The following is a 17,489-nucleotide window of genomic DNA, read 5'->3' as shown; positions in this document are numbered from 1 at the left end:
GCCCAGGCTGGAGTACAGCATGTAGCAGCACAATGTTGGTTCACTACAACCTCCGCCCCCGAGGTTTAATTATCCTGCCTCAGCCTCCAGAGTAGCTGGGATTACAGGCATGCACCTGGCTAATTTTTGTATTTTTAGTAGAGACGGGGTTTCACCATGTTGGCCAGGCTGGTCTCAAACTCCTGACCTTGTGATCTGCCCACCTTGGCCTCCCCAAATGCTGGAATTACAGGTATGAGCCACTGCATGGCTGCAGTCTCTTGAGATGGACATTATTATTGCCCCATTTACAGATCAGGAACCTGAAGCTCAAATGATTCCATAACCTGCCCCTGTCACACAATTAAAAGCTTGGGATTGGGGTGATAAGTTCTCAAATGTTATTTAAAAGCCTTTCACCTTTCCCTACTTCTCCAAATGTCCCCCACTGTCTATTCCAACAAACCCACACTCTCCAGTATAGAAATGAAACTCGGGCCTGCTCTGGGCCCCTGGGGAATCTGTGTAGACTTTACTATTACTGGACCCAGAGAAACTCCTGAGCACACAGCTTCATATGATAAAAATGTTGCAAAAATATTACTTGCTTTGGCTGTCCTTCCTTCATCATTGATGTGCATGATAACTTTTTATTACATCTTTAAAATCTTACATTATAAATTGTGACAATAGGAGACAAAAATGTTATTTCTCTTTTTTTTTACCACAATACAAAATGTTATTTTCTGATGGTGAACAATGAACCTTTCTGCACAGCCTGCAGCCTTTGGTTCTGCAGAGCATTTGGCCTACTCATGTGCAGTTTGTCTTTCTGGCTTACCTCATGGCCACAGAGCACCCACAGGGTACAACTGTGCAGTGCACCTGTCACCAACCTGAACAATCTTGCTTTGAGTGCTGCTAACAGGTGGCTCTAAAGCTTAAGTAACTCAGATTAGAGATGTTATCAGAGGCCCAGGAAACTACAAATGGGCTGTGTTCACACTTCATCTTTCCACCTAGATTATAAAGCCAGAGGCAGAGGGAATTTTCGAGATCATCTCACACATGAGCAAACTGAGATACAAGTTGAGTGATTTACAGAGGTTGTACCACTAAAGCCACACCTGGTTTGGTTAGAGCCTCACCCTTAACTCATCCCAGGCTCTCTAGGTGTTTCTTTGAACACGTTTCCTAATTTGGCAGATCCTAAGCTCTGAGAGGACAATGGCATTTTCTTACTATTCATCTACCTGGTCTGCCATTAGGAGAAGAGCCCTAATAGATAGCTGACCACCTACTTAGCAATCTTGCATCTCTTGACTCTGCATTTGAGCTCACTGAAGCTCAAACACAATGGTATAGTTATGAGTTCACCAAGAGCTAGTCCAACAGGCCCGCAGGATAAAGGTCAGTGTGGAATCCATTCATCCCAGCTTCAAATCCCAGTAAGCCAGCATAACTGAAACCAGTTACCATGCAGGTGTTTACCTCAAGGACAAAGCTCCTAGTCCTCCTAATAGGACTGCCATTGTGCAGAACCAGAGGCAGGGCTTGGTCCAGGCTGGAACTGGCCTTCGATTGCTAGAGGTCTAATGCAACCAAGGGCATCTCTACTCTATGCTCATGAGAGTCCCACAGAGGAATCGACCCCCACCTGTGGTTCTGGGATTGGTGATTATTAGTGGATAATACTCATTAGGGTCTCTCACTGCTAGTCCAGACATGAGGCCAGTGTCTGCAGGTTCCCCCAGGAAGATGTCAAAATGGATACGTCTTGCCATCAAACTCTTTAGTCCTTTGTATACGTTGCCCTGATCTTTACCAAAACCTAGATGCTGGCCCAAGCTCTTTGCTTATTTTTCCATCCTTTCCTTCAAATGGATCCTGTCCTTGAATTCAACTCAGTGTTTGTTTTGCCTGTGACTCCATTAACCCTGGGCAAACACAAATTCCATTTGTAGACGACTTTGTCAATGTGAGCATTGCCCCATGCCAAGCGTCTCTCCCAGGGTAGGTGTTCTCCCCATGGACCATGAGCTGCCTGGCACAGCAAACCCACTTTGTACATGCACATGACTGCCCTTACCCACCACCAAAGAAAAGACCTGGAGTGGAGATCTGCAAACAAGGGGCAGGCGGTCCCTGAGGCTGACTGCCCTACTGTAGAAGAATGGGCCCGCCAGCCCCTTCCCAGATGCTCACCTCATTCAGCTTCACCCAGTTGAAGGACTTCAGCGGGTGGGAGGGCTGGGGGACACGCTTTTTCCTGAGTGGGACGTCACTGCTGGGGTAGGGGTCCTGAGGGAGGGGCAGGCCCATGCCGAGGCAAGGTGGGGCACCTGGGGGAGTCGGGGGTCCCCCGGGAGGAAGGGGTGGTGGTGGTGGAGGGGGACAACAGGCGAAGGGCACAGGAGGAGGGGGTGGAGGCAGGTCACTGGTTGTCATTGAGGAAGACAAGGTGAGTGGGCCCCCAGGGGGTGGTGGGGAAGATACAGGGCCTGTCTGTGAGGAAACAGAAAAATTGCAAGGACAAAGCCATTAGCACCGATGCCATTTAGGTCTCCCACCTTGATTCCTCTCCTTACTCCTAGTCTCCTTCTATACTAGACCCCAAATCCTACCCTTACCTTCTATACACATTTGGCCCCATTTTCTCTCTCTGCATCCAAACATCTAACACATACAAACACACACCACCATCCCCACAGACAGACACAAAAGTCACACACACAGGCAGTGGACAATCAGAGTCATAGCCATCACAATGCAACAACAGGATAGATCCATGCAGTTGTGTAGGTTACTGACTGCACAAGGTCTCCAGCTGAGAGAGGGAAGTGGATCCAATTCCAGCTGCACTCTGTTGTCCAAGGTGTGCTTCCTGGGACAGTGTCACCCAGAGGAAGGGACATTATTTTTCTAACTAACACACAGGTGCCACCTGTACAGCCTCGAGGGTCTCTTCTATCCTGGCCCAAGGTCTCCATCTCTCTTCTCCCTCATGCTGGGGTCCTTGGCGTTTCCCACACCTGCTCTGGCCACCCTGTCCTGAAGCCCAGGGTCTTGGCTCAACTATGTAAAGGGGGAGATGTTTGCGTACTGAGAGTTCGCTGAGCTGGGCTACCAGCTCTGCCACTTGTCCCCGAGCCTGGCGCAGCTCCTGGGACTCCCGGGCCAGCTTGTCCTTCATTTTGTTCAACGTCCGCATCATCTCTTCCTTCTCCAACGTCTTTGTCTCGCATTCCCGCTCCTTCCTCTCCAGACGGCTCACAAGCTCCATATGTTCTGGAATGGGGGTGGGACAGGAGAGGAAACAGGAGAGAATGTGAGTAATGTGGCCCCTTCCCTGGAAGGACATGGAGTTATGGGCTGGGCAGGGGAAGGGCATGTGGAGTGGACAGCAGGTTTAGGCAGAACCCCTCACCTTTCCGGAACTTCTCTGCCTGGTCTCGCCACTGTTTCACTTCGTTCTCGTTGATGAGCCTGGCAGGGCATAGAGGGAAGGGGCAATGTGATTATTGATCATTGACTCACAGCTTCCCAGGAGACATCATCTCTCTACCCTCCAGGTGGGGACCCTCGTCTCCAATCTGTCCAGCCACATCAAGGAGGCTAGGATTTAGACTTCCCGGGTGTCTCTCCAGGTCCCCTGCCCCGTTCACATTATGTGTCTGTGGAGACCGTGAGAGAAAAGACCTTTAGATACCTTATAACCTGGCCCCTTTGTGATACAGCTGGAGCTACTGAGGCTCAGAGAACAGGGGTAGATTAATTAATGGTAGAAGTAGGACTGAACCTCAGGCTCCCAAGAGTTGTATCATGACTTGCACCTTCTTGTAAAAATAGGTTTACCTTTAAAAGAGATCAAAATATTGGCCCTACCATGGTCCAGGTTTCCAAAGACCAATGTGTAAGAGCAAGAGACATCACCCACACCAGCAATACAGACTGAGTGTGTTCAGGGTGACATAGACGACAGCCTTGTTCATGCCAAGCTCTTGAAACTGTTCAAATTTAGCTTTTACCTTGACACCAAGGCCTAACAGAGGTGAAATCCCAAAGCGAGATCCCCAGAATCATTTCCTTTACAAATCTGAGAATGTGGAAGAGTTAGACCCATGACTTTTAGACCCAGGACACAGAGAACAGAATATGGAGAGGGAGATATTTGGTGAAGACATTTCTTTGAAGAGGGCCACTGCTATTATCCCCAAGATGCTACCTCCTTCATCACCATCCAGGGAAGGGGTTCCTTTGGGCCCTCTCCTAGAGTTTTGATTCATGTTCCCTGAAGTTGGGAGGGAGGCAGGGTAGACTGGGGCCCTGCTTGGAGCCAAGCAAAGCCCTGGGAACAAAAGAAAGAGAACATTGCTGTGCGGGGCCCTGCCAGCACTCCTAGAGTTTGTTGGCACAAGAGATTGCATGTTGCCCATGGGTCAGATTTAAGCCTCGTGGAGGAACTGGGGTGCAGTTATTACAGTCCCATGCAAGGGGAGCTGTTTCCACCTGAGCGAAAAGTGAGAACATCTACACCATAAGTCTACAGGCACTGGACTGCCAGGGAACCAGGGGCTGACGGAAGGGCTGGAAGCAGCCAGCCAGCTGGAACAAAAATCTGGCATGGCCAGCGAGCTAGGTTTTGTAGTGAGAGGCACCCAGCAAGGAACTCCTGAAGATTCCAGGAACACACTGATGTCTTTAACCATATGCCAAGGTGAGAGAGCAGGCAGCCTGTTTACTAAATTACCTTATCAAGTAAGACCTTTTCCCTTTTTCCTTCCTATCCCCAGGCTGCCCCTTCAGAGGGTCAGATGGGTTAATAGAAAGGAGGGGTGGGAGACAGAAGGGGTTACAGGGTAAACAGAACAGAGAAAAGGCAAATATCACACACAGACATATGTGCACACATACGCACGCATACATACACACCCATTCCAGTTTCCTGGCCCTAGCTGGTGGAGGAGAAAGATTTAAGGCTAAATCATGTCTAGAATGTCATGATTTTTGTCCTCCTAGTTGTAGATTTCAGACTGTGTTGCACTTGAAAGTGATCTTAGGACTTCTGTTACCCAAGAAGGGGTAAAAACTTCATTGGACCTGAGGAGTTTTTAATCCTCTAGCAGTGGAAAAGATTGCCTACTAAATAATGTAATGAATTAGTAGGAAATAAAACTAAAGTTACCTTTTGATCACTTTCCCAGTTGCACTTGTCCAACATACCAATTAGGATTTTTAACTACATCAACATCTGACTACGCAAATGAAAACAGTAGCAAGAATAGCTGGAAAATAATTGTCTGCTTGGCTTTGGAATGCAACATAATGAATTGAGAGCCAATTTATCTCCTTTAAGGGCAAGTGGCTCAAACTCATACTGAAAGTTAAGTAAAAGCTTAAAATTAAAAATTAGTACATTAATGTAAGGCCTTCTTATTAACTGATATAAATTTAAATTTGTTTCTCTGTGTTTCTCTATCCAAGGTCAATAAACTATGGTAAACCAGAAGGCCTTAGGCTCTGACAACCTTATCCAGCAACCTCATGATTGAATGGTCAGGTTCTACGTCAGCGGTCAGTAAACTTTCTACAAAGAGCCAGAGTAAATATTTTAGGTTTTACACACCATGCACAGTCTCTGTCACTTATACTTGTGTTTGTTGTTTAAAATGTAAAAATTATTATTAGTTCATGGGCCATACACAAATAAGCTGGAGGACTGGAGTCAGCCCATGCACAATAGTTTGCTGAGCCTCGTTCTATGTTAATGTGTTTAAATTCCCCATCTATCCAACCCATGCAGTGGATCGTCGAGGGTCGAGAACATGCCCAATACACCTGTGCTGGCTGTCCAAGATAATAATCACCAGCCACGTGTCATGTGGCTAATTTAAATGAAACAACCCTTAAGGTTCAGTTCCTTGGTCATACTAGCCATGTGTCAAGTACTCCATAGCCACATTGAACAGTAACGACATGGCACTTTTTTCATTAGCTTAGAGAGTTCTGTTGGACAATACTCCCCAAGACTCATTTGGGGATGACTGGGTTGTGAAAGGGAGCTGAGGTTTCGCTGGTGAGACCAGAGAGAGATGAGGAAGGTGGAGGAAGACAGGGCAAAGACTGGCCACTGCTCACATGTTGACGATGTTCTTGACATTGAAATTCTCCAAGGGAGCCAGGTCAGGGTCCACACCCCGCTCATCCTGGAGGACAATCTGCTGGAGGATGCGGTCCAGGAGCTGCCACTGCTGGAAGTAGCCACCGTTCCGTTTGTCTGAGGGATGACAGGTATCATATCTTTCCTGAGCCCTGGAGTCCCCTAGGGCCCCACCCTAGAGTCACTGCCTGGGCTCTGGCTGGTGAGGCATGCCCTTCTCCACCCATGGTAAGCTCCCAGTCTACAGGAAGAGGCAATGCCATTGCTGATAATGGCAACTCGCTGATTCAGTCATCTCTTGATTATCAGCAACTAGACTTCTACGGATGTGTCAGCCACCTCCCCAATATACTTCTCTACTCTCTGAAATACTTTCTGGCTGCCTTTCTTCCTTGTTTGGACCCTAAGCATACTATGCCCAGGAAATGCAGATTGCTTTTTACATTATCTATAAAAACCACCTGCTCCGAAATATTACATGCTAAATAATGAAGTCTCCAGGGAAGTTTTTTTAAAAAAAGATTTTAGTATTATCTACACTATTACTCTACAGAGAAAGATGAAGAGAAACTGATTACAGGTGTGCACTGAGAGTCAAAATGGGTTAGAGAAGTGCTTAATGGAATTCGAGAAGATTTCTTGTGGAAGTGACTTTGAACTATGAAGGTAAAGGCATAGTGTGTTGTGTGTGGTCTCATAGAGTCTCACTCTCATCCCCTCTAATGACAGTCATCTGGCTGGACATGGACCTTTTTATGTAATAACCAAAAACTCTCTTTCCTTGGTCCTTAATCCCTAGCACTTTATCTCTATTGACCATCATAAAAATCCAACAAGTTCAATCCTGACAGCAAAGCAAACCACAATGCCTACAAGGTGGAATATTGAGTCTGCAAAGTCCCATTTTGGGGCAGAGTAGAAGAACCCATTCACATTGCCCATGGAACAGGAAACAGAGGAATCCCTGGGAGCACAAGAAGTCAGGTTTCCCAGAGATGTATATGTCCTCCATGAAGACCTTCTGCAATGAGCTTTGGAGAACTGATAGCTTCTTAATTCAGGTCACTGCATCTATCCTGTCCACCAGTCTACTGACACATGCGTCGCAAAGTGGTATCATTTACCGTCTACCTTTCACCCAGCAAAATCGTGTAAAGCCAGGTCACTAGCTCACAGAGGCAGAACATGTTTTATCTCAACCCTTGACCCCACAGAAACCAAAATTCTTTCTACATGTAAATATCTCGCTGAGCCTCAGGTTCATTCACTATTCAAATGGACATAATAATGTGTATTCCTTAGGTCATTCTAAGATTCAGAGACGATGTGCTAAAGGACCTCACGTCATGCCTGGCCCAGAGTTGGCACACAATAAGTCACAGTTGCCATCACTGTCACTATGATTGCTGACACCGCCAACATCAACCATTATGGTGGGCCACACGTGTTTTCAAAATATTCTCTTTGTGAAGAGCTTAAGTACCAAGGGGTACAGTTAAAGCTCATTTCAAATTGCATTCTGGAGTGGCTATTAGCAATTATGTACAATTTATTCAATCACTGTGCACACCTGGATCTTAAGAACTTAGCCATCTGCTCCCGTAGATGCTGACATTTGGAATTTGTAGGCAGAAGCAGGGGCAAGAGTGTACGTGGGAAGCCAACAAGGACTAGATAAAGGAGTTGATAAAACCTTAAGAAAAAAACAAACATGTTCATTCCACATCTGTGCTACTCCCCCAAGCACAAAACTTTTTGGAACTCCCCAACATGTTGATCTCTCCCCCATCATGAGCTGAACGCTGAAGACCTGGCCCCAAGGAGGGAAGGAAAAGCAGGGGCCTCCGTCATGGGGCCTGGCCTCCCAAGAGCAAGTGCACAGGGAGATATGGTCACACTCCCCAATCCAGGGAGGTCCCAAAGTCTTGTCTCAACCTGCCCCAAGTCAAGGCTCAGGCCAGTCGAGGGAAGCAGCAAGTACAGGGTACTTACAAGGCATCTGCAGGCAGTGGTGCAGCACAGAGAGCAGGCAGGGGTAGGCCTCCGTGTACTTCAGCTTCCTGTGGATCAGCTCGAACATCTGGGAAGCACTCTTGGTGTCGATGTGGACCTGGGAGAGAAGAGGGCACAGTGATTGGGGGGTAGGCAGCAGAGGAAGTCAGCAGGAGAGAGAAGAGCCTGCTTCCCTCCACTACGCCCTGTCTCATAGGAGAGGTTTTCTTCCCCTGCCTCTGGCCCAGGCTTAGAAAGAGAGAGACAAAAGAAAGAGGGAGATAGTCAATTATGTAAACTAGGGTTTCTCAGTCTCAGCACTATTGGCATCTTGGGTCAGATAATTCCTCGTTGTGGGGGCTGGGGGCTGCCCTGTGCATTGTAGGTTGTGTGTCAGCACCCCAGCCTCTCCTTAGCAGATGCCAGTGGCACCCCCTCACACAAGTCAAAATGTCTCCAGATGTTGCAAATGTCCCCCAGGGGAGATGAGAGCAAAATCGCCCCTGCTTGAGAACTACTGATCCAAACTCAGGGAAGGGAACAGGGGCATAGAAGATTCAAAGTAGCAGGTGGCATGTGGCACAGGTCCACCACCTGGGTTCAAACCCCAGATCTATGCTTTAGTTGTACAACAACAGGCAAGCTGCTTATCTCCTCTAACCTCTGTTTCTGTATCTATAAATCCAGGGCTTTTGTGAAAATATAATGGGATGCACTCAGTGACTGTAAAGCACCACCCAAAAGTAGCTTTCTATTTGGATAGGGATTTTATAATACAATAAAGCAGAGTTGCGTGCTTTCAGGGTTGCTGAGGCTAAAATGAAAATACAATTTAGTTTGCTAAGCATGATCTGGTTAGGGATGGGGAGAGGGGACTCAGGAAGTTGCTGGAAGGCAGGGGAAAGTCAGCCCAGGAAAGGTATTTGAGACTAATCACATGTAATAACTTGCTCCCTTTCCTTTGGGGGTTTCAGTCTCCTCCTAGGCTGATGCCTTCCCAGGGGAGGCTTCCACAGCCAGCATACTGCCAAGGCTCTGGAAGTGGGATGTGATGGTTCATTTTAGGCGTCAACCTGATTGGATCAAGGGATACCCAGATAGCTGGTAAAGCATTCTTTCTGAGTGTGTCTGTGAGGGTGTTTCCCAGAGACTGGCATTTTATTCAGAGGACTGAGTAAGGAACATCCCACACCAGCTCCACTACAGCACAGGGCCTGGAGAAATGGCTGTGGGGCCACCTAGAACCCTACTACCATACTGCCATCGCTCCATCCTGTGGGCTGCTCACCATCCAATCAGCTTAGGGTCTGGAGGAACAAAAAGGCCAATGAAAGGTGAATTTTCTCTCTCCCTCTTCTGGAGCCAGAACACCCTTCTTTTCCTGCCCTTGGACATCAGAACAGTAGGCTCTCCGGCTTTTGGACTCCAGAACTTGCTCCAGTGGCCCCTTAGGTTCTGAGGCCCCTGGCCTTAGACTGAGCCATGCTACTGGCTTCCCTGTTTCTCCATGCAATAACTCCAGCCTGTCATGGGATTTCTCAGCCTTCATAGTTGTGTGAGCCAATTCCCCTAATAAATGCCCTCTCATCTATCTATCTCTATATGTATCCTATTGATTGTGTTTCTATGGAGAACTCTGATCACAGGACCTGGCCATGGGGGTGCCCACCAGGGAACCAGCCCACACCAGCCCTGTCACAGCACAGGGTCTAGAAAAGTGGCTGTGGGGCCACCATGAACTCTACTGCCCTATTGCAATCGCTCCACCCTGCCGGCTCCTCACCATGTCAAACCTTCTGGCTAGCTCCAGGTCATCCTCATTCCGCACCATCTCGAAGAAGTCTAAATGTCTAGACAGAATGGGGAGGCAGAGAGAGTAGACGTTACAGCCAGGACACACCCTTGGTTGAGGGTTACAGCCCCTTTGAGCCCCCACTGGCTAAATCTGAAAGCTTCATTCAAGCAAGGTGAAGGCAAAATGGGAAAGAAGCCACTGTTTGTAGGACACCCACTGTCTGACCTTTATAAGATCCCATGACCTTCCTTCAGGGAGGCCAATCCGGGGTCCCTTCACCTTAGAATGGGCTTCTGTACTTCGGCACTACTAACATTTTGGGCTTGCTTATCCTTGGTTGTGGGAGGCCGATCTATGAGGATGTTCAGCAGCATCCCCAACCTCTACCTACTAGATGCCAGCAGGACCCCCTAGTGTGACAACCAAGAATGTAATGCCTGCAGGCATTGCCCAATGTCTCTCAGTTGAGGACATCAGCCCTATGTCTATTTTCCCCAGTACTTGCATAGGGTCTCCAAGTCAGCCCTCAAAACTAATCTCTCCCTCATTTTCTATCCTCATGCACACATCCACTCATTCCACCTCAAAAGGATCCATCCTCTGTCCCTTAAAACCTAGTGTAATAAAATAGCCTAAATGAATGGGACAGAACCAGTGGGGCCTCACTGGTATCACATGGGAACATAATTGTGCCCTTGGATCAACAAGGGCTTTATAGCAAGCATTTTGGGTGGGACATTTCTTTGTTGAGCAGGAAGGTTCTGTGGGACATTTAGCATTCCTGGCCCCCAACAACCAATACCAGTACTGCCCACCACCAACCAGTTTGAAAACCAAAGAACACCCTCCCATATTTCCACATGCCCCCCAGGGGGCAGTACTGCGATGGTTGAGGGCTACTGGGTTCACCTGTCTATAACATCGGAGATGAGACAAGCCGGTCAGCAAAGAGAACAGGCAAGGGCACCCCTGCCCCCCACAGAACTGATTCTGAATCTGTGCTGGGTATGGCAGCTGGCCTCCAGAGGGAAGGGCAGCCTTCGCAAAGGTCCCACCCATCCCCATCTGAGGCACTGTCCCTGCAGGTTTGCAATGGAGACGGTTGCTTGGACCTTACTTGTCCAGGATGGCATTTTCATGTTGCCGGAGCTTGTCAATCACAGGCTGTATCCCCAGCATCAGGAATTCATACCGTAGATGTAGGCGGAACTCCAGATTATCCTGGGGGTCACCAAGGGAGGGCCAGACTCATTGGCAGATCTCAATTTCCACAACATCCCCAGTGGAGCTCTCATCACCACCCTAGCCACAGACCCAACACACCTCCCACAGCTAACTCACCCGGAGCTGCTTCAAGTCCCAGAGTTCCAAGAAAGAACGGAGACCTTATTTCTTAGTCTAAAGCAAGCCCAGCTTCTTTTAGGTCTCCTGCCCCACTTCCTTCAAGCCCCTTGCCAGTTTTAGCCTTCAGCATCAAAGAGCAGTGTTGCAGAGTGACATGGAGCACAAGCTTTGGAATCAGACAGATCTTGGATCTGGTCTTGTGACCTTGGGAAAGCTTTTAGTTTCCCCATTTGTGAAATGGTCATAACATGACTAATCTACAGGGATGACACTTGTTACAATTCCCTGATGAGGTATGGTTACCAGCTAATCAGAGCACATGACAGCCATGAAAAGCTGGTACCAACAAAAGTGATGTTAGCACCTGAGGGGAAGATTATTCCCCCAACCGGCCTTCCCTAACCCAGGGCATAAGGACAAATTGTTTAAAAAAAAAAAAAAAAAGTGTTTTCCCAGCAGAAAAAAAGGGAAAGTAAAGATCATTAAATTGCTCCCTTTGTCCCTTCTGTCCTTCAAGTTAACCTTGACCAGGGCATCTGATTGCCTTAGAATTTGGAACGTTCACTTGCTGTTCAAGTTCTTCTACTGTTGCTTTTTTTTTTTTTTTTTTTTTTCCCTTTGAGACAGAGTTTTGCTCTTGTCCTCTAGGCTAGAGTGCAATCACACAATCTCGGCTCACTGCAACCTCCGCCTCCCAGATTCAAGTGATTCTCCTGACTCAGCCTCCCAAGTAGCTGGGATTACAGGTGACTGCCACCACACTTATCTAATTTTTGTATTTTTTTAGTGGAGACGGAGTTTCACCCTGTTGACCAGACTGGACTCAAACTCCTGACCTCAGGCGATCCACCTGCCTAGGCCTCTCAAAGTGCTGGGATTACAGGCATGAGCCACCACTACCGGCCTGTTGCTATTTTTATACTTCAAGAATCCCATTCTGACCCCAAAAGTAAGGGAAACCAGAAGGCATACCTAACAGAAGGCACTAGAAGAACATGACCAGCCAACCAGAAAACAGTCCAGAAACAGCTCTCTACAAACAAGGTCCCAAACTCGCCCTCCTCCCACCAAGGATTCCCCACCACCCTGAGCCAGCATCAGCCAGCTCAGCTCTGGGTCTATTCACAATGCATGATGCTACCTATGCAGGCAACTCCCCAGGAGCCCTCCCGGGTTTAATATCAAAAACAATGATTGGGGAAGCAACACACTCACACACTACCCCAGGTCCAGAAAGTCAGGGAACAGCAAGGGCAAGGAGAAGGCACCCACCTCTCCAGCTCCAGCATTGAGGACAGCATTGATGAAGGACATGATGGCTGTTTTCAGATTCACTTCATCCCGGTACCGGCCCAGACTTCGGTCTAACTCGTTCAGCAGGGTCTAGGTGGAAACGCAGGACAGAGCAGGAGAGGCTGAGTCCCCTACAAGTGTGGCCTTTTTGCACCTTTACTCCTGTCACCTCCACTACCTAGAATACCCCATCTGCTCCCTCCATCTCATCAGGTCTGTCCAATTTGCTCTGGGCTGCCCCAAACCTCACCTCTGCCTAGAAAATGCCCTTGCCTCTCCTCACCTCAGTGGTAGTGCTGCCTCACTTCCTCTCCACTCAACCTTTGGGGCTTGGTCTACATGGTTGAGGAGTGCTTCAGTGCTGCTTTATCATCGTGCTCCAGCTGTTTACAGCTCATATGTATTCCCTGCCTGGCTCCTTTATGGTATGGACACTGCTTTTATCCCTTTTGCATCTTCTGCAAAGGGTCAGGACCCAGTTTTGGGCAATAAACCATAGGGTTTGTAACATCAGTTCACATCTCTATGGACTTACTCTGTGCCAGGCACTGTGCTAAGACACTTCATATTTACTATTCATCTCATCGACACTTTTCCAGGCAGGTCAGGGAAAGAAAAGAGAATAGCATGGCTGAAGCCCCCCAGAGATGGTCCCAGTGTCCCACATTAGGCATTGGCTCAAGCATAGCACCTAAAATCTCGATCTCAGCAATTGCACTCAATTCAACAATTCTTGACTGAGCCCCTATCATGAGCCAGGTGTTGAGGTTGGAGATGCAGAGCCCCGAAAATAATGCAGGCCAATATTCCAGCTTCCAGGAACCCACTGACTAGTAAGGAGGACAAGTCCATTTCCCAGCCAAACTCATAACTCTTAAGGCCCTGCATGTGTTTTTATACAAGCCTTCGAGGTCCCAGTACTCTTCGCCTGTTACCTTCCAGGAGCAGGCATGCAGACATTACCTTCCTTTTCCCCCAGTTTCTGCTGCAAAGAATCTTCAGGCTCTCACTCACATATGACATCCTCCGTCCCACCCAGCTGGCATCCCGCCTCTAGCCAGGCCCCTTACCTGGAAGCGGGTTCGCTCCGCTGCGTACACCTGATAGTGCAGCATGGCCTGCAGCACCTTCTTGTGGCCACCAGGCACGAGGCACACAGCACCCAAGATCTCCAGCACAGCCACCTTGGTCTTGCTGTTCTCTGTGCGCAGGCTCTGGGCTATGGTACTAATGGCCTCAGGCTGTGCCAGCACATGTGCCCGCCCCTGGGAGTTGTTCATCAATGCTTTGATGCAGCCGATGAGCGAGGTGTGGATGCGGCTCTCACAGGTGGCGTGGTCCATGCTCCGGAGAAAATTTAGCAGACAGGTCAAGCCCTCCAGCTCAATGAAGCGGGTCACAAACCTACAAATCAGAGCCATTAACAAATAAAATGTATTGTATTTGCATATGATTCTGCATACACTTTGCAAATAGTTACCCCCTTACCTGTGTACCACCATGCACCTTTTCCCACCTACAGTAGCTACTTGGCTTATTTGTAGTTTATCTAAAGCACTGAAATCCTATCATCTTCACAAAAGACTTGTGTCTTATTTGCATTTTAAATACTGTGCTTTTGCATATCATTGTCAGTTGCATAGCTAAAATGGTATGAATGTGAAGGGGATGATCATGATAATTATCAGAGCTGTTAAACCTGAACACTCCTCTCCAGTGAGGATGGAGATTAAGAGAATTACAGTCAGATAACAAAGAGGACTTCCAGATAGGAAGGCCATCAGAGTCATCGAGTCATGGGGTTAAACCTAGGGAAGCTACATTTCAAGGGATCCTAAAGAAAATAGCGGAGTTATCTATCTTGAATGTTAGCAAAAAAAAAAAAAAAAAAAAAAAAAAACATTAAAAACCATTAAAACCCATTTAGCTCAGGGGTTCTTAATTTGGAGTCTGTTCTGCTGAAGAATCTATGGCTAGCATTCACAGATCCAAGGACTTGGGTGGGAAAAGAAAATTACATTTTTATTTTTGGTAACTTCTAATTAAAATTTAACATTTTCCTCAATGATGAATATCGGCAATAAATGACAGTAGTATTAGCATAATCTGTGACTCTGTCACCCCAAGAAATCACAGCTATTTTCATACCAAATTACAGTTGTACCAGGTATCTCAAAATACCATTTGCACTCCTCAGTACTTCAAAATTATGATGGTTATCAGACTCGCAGCTGGCTCTTGCTATTTGAGGTATAAAGAAGCACAATTCATTGCTATCTGACTTTTATTATTTGTAGCTGTATTTTCATTATTTGTTCATCCTATCTTTGTATCTATTGTTTAAAACATTTCTGAGAAGCAGTCCATAGGTTTCACCTGGGCGCCGGATGTCCATGGCATGCTCACACACACAGGTACCCTTGATTTAGTAAAATAATTAATGATCTAAGAAAACTCTTATAAATAACATTACTTATCCCAAGTGTATTTGTGTTTATGTTATTGTACAAATACGCCTAGAAAATAAAAGAGTGTGCTCTCAGACTAAGTTGTTAACAACAGGTATTTTTCACTTTTTTCTGTTACATGCTTTTCTGCATTCCATAAACTTTCCACAATGACAATGTGTGACTTTTGTTATCAGAATATTATTAAGGGAAATTACAATAAGTTGGGGTAGGAAACAAACCTGACAACTTCCCTTCAACCCCTGTATTTCCTGACTACCTCATCCTTTCCTCTCTCCCCTTCCCATTCCAGAATCCCACCACTACCAGAATGACAAGACAATTAGGATGCTCCCATTCTTGAGGCTGTTTCTAGTCTCCTGGGGAGAGAGCTCAGCTCAGACAACATAGACACCCCCATGCAATGGATGGCTAGCTCTTTACCAGGGGAAGAGTGGAGGGCAGCTCCTGATTGTTTGCTCATTTCCATGGTGTAAATGCTCCCAGCATAGCCAATTTCAAGCTACAGACTGATGTCATTGAATGCAGAGTTGGGAAGAGATGCATATTTCATAGTGTTTCCATGCACATACAATGCATGTAAACTCAAAAGTATACATTATAGTAAAATGTAGAAAAATAATTAGGTAATTTGGGAGTGAAGAGTTTCAAGTAGTTATTACCTTTGTTTTGATATAACTTATTGAATCTTAAACTTATATAATTGAAATTTTAATCATAGCTACGTTTAACAACCAGCTTACAAAATTGCTGAAAATTTGACAGTCGGCGTTTGCCAGCTGGTAAGAGCCAGTTCCAGCACACCACGGGGCAGACCCAAACACAAGGAGACCCACTTTGGGCCCCACACATTGTGGCCTGGGAAGGGAAAGGGGTCCTCCTATGGCTCCAGGACTTCTACCGCTTTTCCCATTCTAGATGGCAAATCCCATCCAGAGACACCACACCCCCCCCTAGTGGTTGGAGTACTTCTCTACCTGCGCGTTCCTCCTTTCCTGGATGGGGCACTCACCCTGCCCCCCCATCCTCAGATGGCTCTTTCTTATGTACCTTGTCCATTTGGTCACCTTCCTATTCTCTCCCCTTACCAAAAATAAATCAATAAATTTTAGAAAGCACTTGCCCTCGATTCCTCTTTAGAGAGCTCCTCAGGACCTGAGGTTTATCCTACTTTCCCAGGCTTCTCTCCCCTCCTCCCAAGCCCTGGCAGCCTCCCAGGAGAGGAGTAGGGGCTGGGAAGTGAAGTCAGGTGAGGCGGAGTTGGCCAGGAGGAGCGGCATGGGAGCAGAGCACTGCACAGGGCTTCAGGAAGGCAAGGAGACCAACTGTGAAGGGACTCAGCAGGAAGCAAAAGGGGGAAACTGAGTTACCTCATAGGCTGTGTCCGGAGGGCTGTCTTCAGGTCTTCCACAACTTGGTTCCTCATCTCCGTCTCCTCCTCATCAAACGCGTACAGACTCTGCATCTGAGGGCCAGCAGGTAGAAGGGGGCAGAAGTCACGCTGGGCTGCCTGTCTCCCAACCCCCTGCACTCCAGCCCAGGTGTGACCCAGGGACCATGCTTGCCTCAGAAAGGGTGAGGCCTCAGGGAATGGTTTACTGAGACCGAATGTTGGCCCCTGGGAAGACCTAGGTTCTGGGCTGGGACTTCACTTTCCTCATCTGTGAAATGGGGAGAACTACTGGCCCGGTTTATTTTCCAAGTTTGTGTGATGCCCAAATGGATTTTAAAATGCTTAAATGGTTGGGGAACTCTGAGATTGCACAGAGGAGGGGTGGATTACCTTAAAATTTCATGAATAACTGGAAAGCTGAACTCCAGTGAGTGGGCAGTGGGGCACAGAGGAGCAGGAAAAGGCAGTTTGGTGTGTCGGGGGTGGGGGCTGGGGGGATCACTCTCTGCCTTAGCCTTTTTAGGTGGGGGCAGGGCAGGAGAGGGGCGGCCACTCACCGCAGCCATGGAGTTGATGCGGTCAATGTAATAGTCAGGCCAGCTGGTCGCCAGCTTGTTGGGGTCCTCCTGCTCCTGAAACCAGAAAAAGGACAGCATGGACCAACAGGCAAGGCAGGCCCGTGGCCTGAGATCCTGAGCTTCATACAATGTCAGCAGAGGGATTCATGTCACAGCTCTGCCCATGTGGGCTGGGCTGGAGGAAATTACATACTCTCCCAGGCTTCCATTTCTCCCTTGGTGAAACACAGATGATGAACATTGACTCTCATGGTCAGCCAATGACACGGGCAGAAACCATGCAGGTGGATGTACTTTCAGTGAGCAACGTGCACCATTTTTTAAAAATTCTTTTCTCTTGTTCTGTTTGCTCAGCTTGTATTTAATGAAATATAATTTCCTGGCTGTTAAATCTAATTCAAATATGTGTTTATTTTTGTACATCTTTTTACTTTTTCTGATAATCTCATTCTCATATTTTACAAAAGTATTGGTCTGTGACAGCTGG

General features: G+C 47.4%; 1 protein-coding gene across 6 annotated transcripts in view; it reads right to left on the bottom strand.

Moving 5' to 3' along the window:
• The window catches only part of DAAM2 (dishevelled associated activator of morphogenesis 2), a 115,137-nt gene that overhangs the window by 23,021 nt on the left and 74,627 nt on the right, over positions 1-17,489 (bottom strand). For all 6 annotated transcript variants that reach the window (XM_030929021.1, XM_030929020.1, XM_030929018.1 and 3 more), the window contains 11 exons: positions 16,982-17,056; positions 16,402-16,496; positions 13,634-13,967; positions 12,543-12,653; positions 11,044-11,147; positions 9,915-9,981; positions 8,132-8,249; positions 6,118-6,256; positions 3,407-3,465; positions 3,083-3,267; positions 2,185-2,484 (listed from right to left, as the gene is read on the bottom strand). In XM_030929021.1, coding sequence (XP_030784881.1) covers positions 2,185-2,484; positions 3,083-3,267; positions 3,407-3,465; positions 6,118-6,256; positions 8,132-8,249; positions 9,915-9,981; positions 11,044-11,147; positions 12,543-12,653; positions 13,634-13,967; positions 16,402-16,496; positions 16,982-17,056 — 1,587 coding nt within the window. The remainder of the gene's footprint in view (positions 1-2,184; positions 2,485-3,082; positions 3,268-3,406; positions 3,466-6,117; positions 6,257-8,131; positions 8,250-9,914; positions 9,982-11,043; positions 11,148-12,542; positions 12,654-13,633; positions 13,968-16,401; positions 16,497-16,981; positions 17,057-17,489) is intronic.

The sequence above is a fragment of the Rhinopithecus roxellana genome, chromosome 4 (assembly GCF_007565055.1).
Source record: "Rhinopithecus roxellana isolate Shanxi Qingling chromosome 4, ASM756505v1, whole genome shotgun sequence".
NCBI lineage: Eukaryota > Metazoa > Chordata > Mammalia > Primates > Cercopithecidae > Rhinopithecus > Rhinopithecus roxellana.
The sequence above is the reverse complement of the archived record's forward strand: the minus strand, read 5'-3'. Positions and strand labels throughout refer to the sequence as shown.